The sequence below is a fragment of the Propithecus coquereli genome, unplaced genomic scaffold, assembly GCF_000956105.1.
Source record: "Propithecus coquereli isolate 6110/MARCELLA unplaced genomic scaffold, Pcoq_1.0 Scaffold9, whole genome shotgun sequence".
Taxonomy (NCBI): domain Eukaryota; kingdom Metazoa; phylum Chordata; class Mammalia; order Primates; family Indriidae; genus Propithecus; species Propithecus coquereli.
The window spans coordinates 6,375,726-6,386,900 of record NW_012155284.1 but is presented as its reverse complement, the minus strand read 5'-3'; the positions used below and the strand labels follow the sequence as shown (position 1 = coordinate 6,386,900).

The 11,175-nt window shown below is 43.3% G+C and overlaps 1 protein-coding gene across 1 annotated transcript in view; it reads left to right on the top strand.

Annotated features, from left to right (window-relative positions):
* Positions 1 to 11,175, top strand: part of SV2C (synaptic vesicle glycoprotein 2C) — a 238,607-nt gene that overhangs the window by 193,612 nt on the left and 33,820 nt on the right. The window contains exons 5-6 of the mRNA XM_012664552.1: positions 9,234 to 9,367; positions 9,856 to 9,945. Coding sequence (XP_012520006.1) covers positions 9,234 to 9,367; positions 9,856 to 9,945 — 224 coding nt within the window. The remainder of the gene's footprint in view (positions 1 to 9,233; positions 9,368 to 9,855; positions 9,946 to 11,175) is intronic.

The window sequence follows — 11,175 nt, the reverse complement described above, 5'->3', positions numbered from 1 at the left end:
GGGAAATATGCTTCTTCGAAAGCATGCTTAGGATCACAAGTCAAATTCAGGAAGCAGAGGCATAATGTGACTTCCTTGCGCTGTTGGCCTCTTGCTCTGTGCATTCCAAAAGGCAAGACCAGAGCTTAGAAACAGAAATAGTGAAACTGACAGGAAAGATTGGCTGGTCGCTTGGGCCTGCTCTTAGAGACAGATAACTATTGGAGTTAGTTGGAATTTAATCCCTGGACTCTCCCTGGGACATATAATTGGCTTGCACTTCCTGAAGGCATGATTATGTGCTACAGGCAGATCCCTGCCAATTATTTTGACCATGATTGCTTTGTGCATTGCTGTTGGCAATAATGCTCACATGATTGCAGCCCAAGGAGAGTTGGCCTCTGCCCCAAGAGTCCAAGATTAGAATGTGACTGGGTTATAGGTCAAAAGATTAAAGGTCTGTGAATACTGTTCTCTTTCCCACCCAGAGACACTAGGGTAGTCTGTGGCACTTTCTCGCTGATATCCACAAATGAGCATTGTATTGTCAATGTTTACATTTGTCACAATCAGAATTAACAACATTAGTTGAGTTCAGAAAAATTTATAAATACTGAATAATGACACAGTCATAATTCCAATTTCCTTCTCCTCTCCTCTCCCATCAATGCCTATGTCTCAGAGAAATTAAAGGCTTGTGACTCTTTGAAAAGCTTTCTTTTTTCCTGGTTGAGTGAAAAGTAATACGAGATGATACAAAATTCAAACATTAAATGAAGAGTATCAAAAGGGAAAATCCCCAAGAGCTCCCACCTCCTACCCTGCGTAAGCATTTTAAACAGTTTAGTGCACTTTCCTCCCACTTGTTTTCTAGATCTGATATGTTTTATGTGTATATAAAAATGAAATCACTATTATTTGCACTGTTTTGAAAAGAGCTTTTTTTCACTGAGCAATGTAACTTGGACATTTTCTATGTCAATTTAGAACGGTCTGCCTCATTCTTTTTCAATAGTTATATGATTCATGACCGTACCTTAGTTTATTTAACTATCTCCCCTTCACATACACCTCCCCACCCTTTTTTTTTTTTTTCTCTCTTTACAAATTGAGAAGGAGATGAAAAATCTTCATGAGTATCAGCAACAGGTACTACCCAGCTGATCTGGTGAAGTCTTGTGGAGTCATAGATGATGCTAGAGGCAAGACAACCTGAGTTTCTGGCCAAGGAGTCATATTTCATGCTGATTATATAGTATTTATATTTTAAACCTGTGACATGCTGAAAGGATGAAATTTTATTTCTAGAGGAATAAAATCAGAAATTCATCTGATCATTGTTTCCCCTCTAAGCTTGTTAACCACTTGAGAAATTGGATTTTGAGCCACTTTTCCAAAGAGAATTTTCGTTGGCCAGGTGCCTTGTGACTGAAGACCACAGACAAATCAATATAAGTAATTTACTTCTTAGCTATTGAAAATTGATCTCACATGTGACATTTAAGGTCCCCTTTCAGAACTTTTGGATTTGTGTCTTGCACCTAAAGGTTGCCTTCTTACCAAAGACTTTCACTGATAAGATTACATAACTGACAATCAAATACAGATCAGCAAAATAGGTGCCAAGTCCCCAGGGTATCGGGGCTGGAGCCCAGAAAAGAACATGAAAACCAGCATTCTTCTATGTGTATCACACACTTCTGCCTGGGCACCTTGGTAGGTTTTAAACAGACAACTGGAGAGGAAGCTGGTTTCTGCAGTCACAGAGCACATCAGCTTGAGGCTGTAAATGGCCTTGATTCTTACGCAAGACACATAACACTCTTATTAGCGCCATGCTGATTAGTGCTGTGCCGGAACTGCTTTCTGTAATACCCTAATTGAGGTCTTTCCATGCATGGAATTTACATTACCTGTAGATAAATCCCACAGTATGACATTTTAATAAGTATTTTAACAAAGTCCAAAGGACAATTAGAACCATCACCCACACAAGAAGTATTTTTTTAAGACAAAAAAATGTGTGATGCCAACATAAAGGGTTCATTTAAAAGAATCCATTTTACTAACTGTAGATGAGTATCCCAAAACATCAGCCCACTTTCCCAGTTGAATGTGGCTTGGTTTCACAATCCCGTTCTTCACTCCGTGTTGCTGTCTCTCCACTTTCTGATGTTTGCAGTGTAGGCTTTGTGTAGCTCTCAAATTCAAACTTAAGCCATCTTGAAACAGAGCTCAGGAGGGGGCCTGAGAATTCATGGCTGGATAGTGATGGTGGTCAGTGTTTCACCCCTTTATTTTTTGACCTATTTTTAATCCAGAGAATAATATTTTAGTTTCACAAAGCACCTGCAGGGTCATTTCTCAAGATCCTCATGGTGTCTGTCTTGTACTCAAGCTACAGGACATTGCTCAGCTGTCATTGACCCCCAGCTCCCAGGGCCATCATCATAAGAGGGGAGGAGCACCCAGCCCCCTTGTGAGGACTCTCTCCCAGTCAGGTGGCTGCAGTGTGGTAGGAGAGGGATGATCAGTCCTGGCTGATCTGTACTTGCTAAGTACTCACTGGAATTCTATCCCTAATGTTGACATTTGAAATTTAAGAACATGCTCTTTTTGTTCATAGCCCCAAATCAGAAAACACATTTGGCGAGAAATCGAGTGAGGAGACTGCTTAGGACAGAGAGCTCCACCTCTGCTGTACTCCCAATGCTTTCTGCAGAGCCTGTCCTAGCACAGGCCACAGTGTTTATCGTGTCTGTTAACAAATTGGCCTCCTCCACTGGACTCTGACCTCCTACCTCCTTGAGGGCAGGGAATCAATCTTACTAGTCTCCATATCACAGCATTCTGACCGGCACATATTGGCACTCAATAAAACATGAATGAAGGAACAAAAAAGTAAATGAAGATATCCCTACGCATTAAGGAAATGTGAATTAAAATCATAATGAGATACCAATGGACACCTCTTATGATGGCTAAAATTTAAGAAAAAAAAAGCTGACAAAATGGTGGGAAGGCTGTGAAGCACCTAGAACTCTCCTACCCTACCAGGGGGAATGTGAAATGCGTACGGCCTCTGTGGAAAACTGTTGGGCAGTTTTTTATAAAGCTCAACATAAACTTATCATATGACTCAACTATTCTCCTCCATATTTACTCAAGAGAAAAGGAAAACTTTGAGGGCATGCATCCTGTATGAAATGGTTAGCAGCTTTATTCATAATCACCCCAAACCAGAAACGGTTCAACTGTCCTTCAACTGCTGAGTGGTTAAATGGTGATATAGTCACATAATGGATTACTATGCAGCAGTGAAAAAGAACGAACTACTGATACATGCAACAATTTGCACAAATCTCAACTGTATTATGCTGAGTGTGAGAACCAGATTTAAAAAGCTACGTACAGTGTGATCCCATTTACATGATATTCTAGAAAAGACAAAACTATAGTGATGGAGAAGAGATCAGTGGGTGCCAGGGGTTGGGGATAGAGGAAGGGTTGACTCCAAAGGGGAAACACAAGGGAATGGTTCCAGGTGATGGAACTGTTCTGTGTCCTGATTATGACGGTAGTTAAATGACTCTGTGTATGTGTCAAACTCATAGAACTATATAACTAAAAATAAATTTTACTGTATATAAATTACAAATTCAATTTGAAAAAGTGAATCAATGTTGTTTTGCTGTTTAGTGTGGATTCAAAAGAGAAAATTAAAAGAAAACCAAGGCTTGGTAGCCTGCAGTGAATTTGCACATGCTCATGTACACACATGCTTTGAATATGTGTTCATTCAACAAACATTTAAAGAGCATGTCTTATGGACTGGGACTTGCTATCGGTGCTGGAGAGGTCCTGATGAGTGAGAAAAGCAGGGTTCCTGCTCTCTGGATGGGGAGAGGGACTGATAATAAATATGTAAACAAGAAATGAGTATGACCACTTTAGTTAGTAATGAGTGCTGTCAAGACAATGGAGCAGGCCCATGTGGCAGAGAGTGGGATTTGGCGTGTGGGCCTTTCTGAGGACGACCTAAGCCGAGTGCTGGAAGGTGTGAAGCAGGCAGCCGTGCACATATTCAGGCAGAGCAGTCTAGCCTGGGAAAACGCCACATGCAAAGACTCCTGGGGGACAACATTGAGGATGAGATATTCCGAAAAACCCTCTCACTTCAAAACTCAGAAAGGCTGGCTAAAATATACTGTTGCAGAGCTGGAACGCATTCTGCTAAGTGAAGTATCCCAAGAATGGAAAAACAAGCACCACATGTACTCACCATCAAATTGGTATTAACTGATCAACACATAAGTGCATGTATAAGAATAACATCTATTGGATGTTGGGCGGGGGAAGGAGGGGACGGGTATATGCATACACGAAGAGTGCAATGCGCACCATCCGAGGGATGGACACACTTGAAACTTGGACTTGGGGGTGAGGGGAGGGCAAGGGCAACATACATAACCTAAACATCTGTACCCCCATAATATGCTGAAATAAAAGCATATTTGTGTGTGTTCAGAGGCTGGAAGCAGGTCAGTGGAACTGGCCCCAGCAAGCGCAAGGACTAGCCGAAGAAAATGTGCTCAAGTTCATGAACAGGGAGCAGTTTACACGCCTCAGAGGCCGCGGTGAGACATTTGGATTTTATTGTATTGGGAGCTGTGGGAGCCTCTCTAGCAGCAGAGTGAAGTGCCCTTATTGACATTCGTAAAAGAATGACTCTGGCTGCTGCGGGGCGAGAGGACAGCAGAGGACCAAGAGAGGCAGTTAGGAGGCCGCTGCTGAAGGCTGGGGGAAGGAACCTGCGGTGCTGTGCGTGCTGAGGGTTGGAGAGGAGAGATAGGTACTTGCAGGGGAGAAGGGGAGAAGTGGCTGGCTTTGAGATCTGCTTGAGAGAGGGGACTTGCTAATGGGTTGAACGTTGGGGGTTGTGGGGAAAAAGAAATCGAGGATGAGGTCTTGGTTTTTGACGCGTATGTGTGGTGGCTGGCAGTGCTGAAATAGGGGGGGCTGAGGGAGAAGCAAGAGTTTTCTTTGGTAGTGTGGCAGGAAATCCAAAGTTCCATTTTGTTTTGTTTTTTATAGTAGAAACGGCCTTTATTGGTTGCAACGCGAAGTGTGAGAGGAGGGGATAGGACAGCTCCCGCTCCTGGGGTGGTGTCCGTAGTCACACTTACTCTGCTGCCACCCTCCAAAGTTCCGTTTTGGATGCAGTAACTTGAAGTTGTGAGTAGGCAGGCCGAGGTCTGTTTCTAGAGCTTGAGGAAGAGAACAGGATATATTTCAGAGACAGTGGCAGGTAGGTGGTACTTAAAGTCATGGAGATAGATGAATCCAGCTGGGAAGATGCTATGGACAGAGAAGATGACTAATGACTAAGATTTGGGGCTTGCCAACTTTTAGGGGCCAGTCAGAGGGGCCGGCTAAGGAAACTGAAGAGAAGCCAGTGAGGCAGGAGAGAAACTAGCACGTGTAGTGATGAGGAAGCCAAGGAAAAACGTTTTTCAAAAAAGAAGGAAATGGACAACTATGCAGAATGACTTAGAGAGTTTGAGGACGAGGAACACAGAAGTGACCGTTCAATTTGACAAGACTGGTGACCTTGATTAGCCCAATTTCTGTGGAATTCTGGGACAGAGGGCTGTTTAGGGTGCAGAATATTGGATGAGAAAGTGGAGACAGTTGCTGTAGACGTTCTTTGGCGGCGTTGCTGCAAAGGGGAACAGGAGTAGCAGTGCAGCAGGAGAGGCATGAGGGGCCAGGGAGGGCTTTTTCTTAGATCCAGATGTGCTGGTGGGAGGATCGTCAGGTGCGGTGGGAGAACAGGGTGGTGAGGGTTGGAGATGGGGGTAGGTACTTACAGGAGTTCTGTCCTTGAGAGAAAGAGAAGGATGAGCTCCAGAGCCCACGTGAACAGGTGGCCTTAGATAGGTGCATGGACAGTGCATCCGTTGTAACCCAGGGGATAGGAGAGAGATGAGACAGGTGCAGGTGGGTGGGTGGATTCAGGAGAAGATGATGAGATGTATGTAGTTCTCTCTATTTATTTTCTCCAAGAAACAGGAAGTGAGGTCAAGTGCAAGGAGTGGGGTCGGCTGCTGGAGATTTGAAGAGAAATGGACAAATGGTATAAAATAGCTTTGGAAACTGGGAGAAAAGCATATTGCAAATAAATGGAGAGAGAAATGGGTGGACAACACACCCTTTATGCACACAAACATGCTCACATACACACGTGCACACCAAGAAAGGGATAAGAAGACAGACTTCGCAGCTAATGAAGTAGAGAAGGACCTAAATAGCAACACATAGTCTAAGCTTCAGCTACTGGATGAAAGAACTTATGCTCGAAGAAACTGCATCATAAATTGAGCAGAGCTGGACTCTGGACCAGGTAGTTCTCTTCTGGGTCTAGCTGTGGTCCAATTTCCTCGGTAGGCTGAAAACTGCCCACCTGGAATCACATTGCAGTCAGTCTCTCCACCCACTGAGTGATGTTCCAGAGCAGTAAGAGTGAAGGGCACAACATCCCTAAACCAGATGTCAAGAGGGAGCCTACAGTCCTCCGAGAAGCATCTGGAGAAGTCTGAGCCAAAGCGTGGAGCCTGAAGTTTCATAGAGAATGCTAATTCTCCGACCTAACTGCTATCAGTCAAGTTAGCAGTAGAGCTGTCACTGTAAAGAGAAATGTATTGGTTCCTATTGCTGCTGTAACAGATCTCCACAAGTACACTGGCTTTAAACTACACAAATTTATTATCTTATGCTTCTGGAGGTCAGAGTGTAAGCGGGTCACCAGGCCTTCTGGAGGCTCTAGGGGAGAATATGTGTCCTTGCCTTTTTCAGCTTCGACAAGCCACCTGTGCTCCTTGGCTTGTTGCCCCTTCCTGCATCCTCAAATCTCTCTCCAAGCTGACCTCTGCTTCCCTCATCACATCCCTCTTTTCTCACTCTGACTCTCCTCCCCCTAGCCCTTTCCTTATAAAGACACTTGTATTTACTTTGGGCCCAGCCATATAGTACAGGGTAATCTCTTTACTCTCAAGATCTTTAACTTAATAACACTTGAAAAGTCCCTTTTCGTGTAAGGTGACTGATTCACAGGTTCTGAGATTAGGATGAGGATATACTTTGGGGGGAGGGAGCATTATTCTGTCTACCACAAGAAGCTCCCTGCTCTCTGCACTGTAATGACTTTCTGCTTGGTTAAATCGTTTCCCCCTGTTCTTCTTTGAAACCTCTACCTTCTGACCTAACTGATTTGAACAGTGATAGTGGAGACCTTCCCCTTCTTGTCTTCACTCTTTCCTCCTGTACTTTATGGAATGTGCTTTAGCCACCTAAAGTTTTTAGTTTTTTTCCAGTGCCTAAAATGATAGGATTTTAGAGGTTTTTAAAAAGAAATTCTTTATATGAAGCTCCAAGATCAAATATGACATGAATAAGTTATGTTTTCTCTGTTCCATCATAGAATTTCTTCTGCATTTTGGATATGTGAGACTTTGGAACTTCTGCTACATAAAACATTAACAGCAATCATGCTCCCAAAGTTTATGATATAATTGATTTAGCAATCCACATAGTCTTCTTATATTAAAGGCTCAGATATTATTAACCTAAGATTAATATAGCATGTCATTGATGTTTACATTGTTTGTCAACAAATTCAGTGTTTAAGAGTCAGTGAGGCTGGGTGCAGTGTTCACACCTGTAGTCCTAGCACTCTCAAAGGCTGAGGTGGGAGGATCACTTGAGCTCAGGAGTTCGAGACCAGCCTGAGCAAGAGCGAGACCCCCTCTCTACTAAAAAAGAAAAATTAGCTAGGCGTAGTGGCATGCACCTGTAGTCACAGTTACTCTGGAGGATTGCTTGAGCCCAGGAGTTTGAGGTTGCAATGAGCTATGCGACATCACTGCACTCTAGCCAGTGTGACAGAGGGAGACTCTATCTCAAAAAAGTAAATACAACTATGCACACACATGAAGCTGTGCGTTGGTGTAAGATTCTGTCTCGAATCCTGGCACAGAAGACTCTGATATGTAACTTCAGCTCTGTGGCCTTGTGGAAGTTTTATCACCTTCAGAATCTCACATGACTCCCGGGTAAATAATAAATAATTATAGAGCTCTCCTGGGGCAGCATGTAGACTACCCGACTTCTGTTCACAAAAATACCAAGCGTTGCTGTAAATTAAAATTTCACCTCACATAATTCATCCATGCCTCTGTAAATCTCCTCTGTTTTCAATTAGATTTGATATGCCTCATTATTTCTCATTCACTATATTTGAATTTTGCTTTTATCCATTTTGTATTCATTCTAATATTGGCTTTCTTTTAATTCTTGAAGGGATTTGTTTATATCCTATTGTGCTTATTTTTATGTTATAATAAAAATCTATATTTTTGTAATTAGAAATTAAAGTCCTGGTGATCTGCATGACATGTGTATGAGGAGATATATAACTGCCAATTCCTATAAACTGTACGGTCAGGGTGCTGGCAGGAAACTGATGACACCCTCAAAAAGGGCCATGGAAAAGAGTTTAATAAAGGTACTATTTACAAAGATCTGGGAACTGTTAAGAGAAACCAGTAAGGAAGGATATAGCACCTTGGAGCCACCAATGCCTCAAAGAGCTACAGGAGAGGGGTGGCCAGAACCTGACAAGAGCTGCGGGTGTAGGAGGAGGCCCAGGAGATGAGTGCACCCACTGCCACACCTCCACCCAGCCAGGGGACACAAGGAAAATAAATATCCTGTCCCTCCTCCCTCCCTCTGTTCTCTGGCCTGGCTTCCTTTATTGATAACTAGCTGAAAGCCAGTGGGCAAGGAAGCCAGTTGGTGTAGTCCCTCGAGGGCCATTTCCTGCATGCAGCAGGGCGGAAAACAGTGGAGAGTGATCTGGAAAAGCTAACAGAAGATACCCGGTATAGTAGACTGGTCTGTTGGCAAAAGCATTGTCCCAAATTAATCTTGGCCTTTGGGATTTGGTTGTACACGTGTACATGTTCCCCCATGCTTAGGCCCTGCCCCCTTTGGTTCCAGGTACCTTTGTTTTCAGCACTGCCATGGGTGGTCTTAGGACCATGAGCTGATCACTGGGGCTGATGCCTGGATCAGCTCATTTCTCCATGGATAGTAAGATTTAGCTCATCAACCCACAGGGCAGACACTCACAGTGATTTTTCCAGTGGGCCATCTGGGAGGAGCTCTCCCTCATTCTTCTGCTCCTATGTTTCCAGGGTGGAGCTTCAGCATGGGGTCGGCCTACCAGTTTCACAGTTGGCGTGTGTTCGTCATCGTCTGTGCGCTGCCCTGCGTCTGCTCCGTGGTGGCCCTCACGTTCATGCCTGAAAGCCCACGGTTCTTGTTGGAGGTAACATGTGCTATTATAAATACTCAAGTAGCCCACATACATTGGAAAGAGTTCCTTGTTAATTCTAGGAAAGTATGTTTGCCTCTTTGTGAGGTATGTTTCTCCTCCCTACTGTGGAACTCTGAAGGGTTTTGGTTTCATGGTGACATGCTTTGAACAACCAGCATGTGTGAAAGCTGCCTCATGGCCAGCAAACATTCATGTTCCACCTTAAGCAAATAACTTTTTGCTCAATGAAGAGAACATGGTTTATTGTTTTAAAAATGGAATTTTACTAGCCGAAGGTACCATTTCCAGTTATAGGCACATTCTTGAACTGCTAATGTATTCGGTGATATCCAAATAGTCTGTCTGTTCCAATGGGATGTACCTAAACACATTTGCACAATTACACCTCATTTGATCTGACAATACAAGATGGTTATTGGAAAATCAGGGAGGGTAAGTGTGTCACTCCTAGAGCTTCACTGTCTCCTCCCATTTCTTAGGTTGGAAAACATGATGAAGCTTGGATGATTCTGAAGCTGATTCATGACACCAACATGAGAGCACGGGGCCAGCCTGAGAAGGTCTTCACGGTGAGTCTGCTCCTCAGAGAAACCGCAATACCAGGGCTTGGGGCATGTGGCATGTCTCTCAGGGACAAGACTGTCAATATTTTAGGCTTTGCAAGCCATATAGTCTCTGTCACAACTACTCAACTCTGCCATTGTAGCGAAAAATCAGCCATAGCCAATATGTAAACAAATGGGTATGGCTGTGTTTCAATAAAACTTTATTGACGGAGATAGGCAGAGGGCTGTTTGGGGCCCATGGATTGCCAGACCCCTGCCTATGCCTATCTAGGACCCCAGAGCTCTGTGGTTAGTCAAATGATAACACCAACCCAAGAGATGGGTTAGGTGGAAAGCCTACATTTTCTTCTCAGACGTATTCTCTGATTGCCAGGCTCAGAATCTGAGGGCAGGAGGCCTTTTGTTGTAAGGACCACCAGGCGAGTCTCCTTGACTTGCTATTAGAGAGGATCTGGCCCCTGTGGGTCCATCTCCTCTGCTTGGCCAGGTCACTGTGCTTGCCCCAGCCACCCATCTGAAACTTGTTTCCACGTGCTGCTCAGCCAAGGAGCTGAAAGCACCCTATGGTTTCCTGGGTAAAGCAAATATATCTGGGTTCAAAACCCAGCTCTGTGATCTACTTGCTGTGTGACCTGAGCAAGTAACACCAAGGTTCTGAGCTTCGGTTGCCTTATCTATAATTAGAATAACACCTAAATGATAGAGTTGTTAGGTGGGTCAAATAAGATCATGTATGTAAAGCACTTAGCGTACTGTCTGGCACATTCTAAGTACTCCATAAACAGCAACTATTAATACATACACACATCTGTATACATTAAGATAAACATCTGTGTGTATATATTATACATATACATATAAATTGCATATACACACATCTGTATATCTGTGTGTATATCTGTGTGTATATATTACACATGTAATATACACAGAGATGTATATATTATACATATATTAATATGTATGTCATACATATTAATATATATACACAGATGTGTGTGTGTGTGTGTATATATATATATATGACTGTGTGTGTATAGGTATACAGGGACAGTCAGAAGACAAAGAAAACATTATAAAGTTGTGCTCTGAGGCACCACCCTGGAAGCCCAAGACTTACTGACATCTTTCATGCCTCTTTCCTGGCACCTCTTGATGTTTTATCTCATGAGACATTCCAGGTATTATAGGCTTTCACTTAGGTTGTTGAAGGATCTAATATGAGGTCTTGTT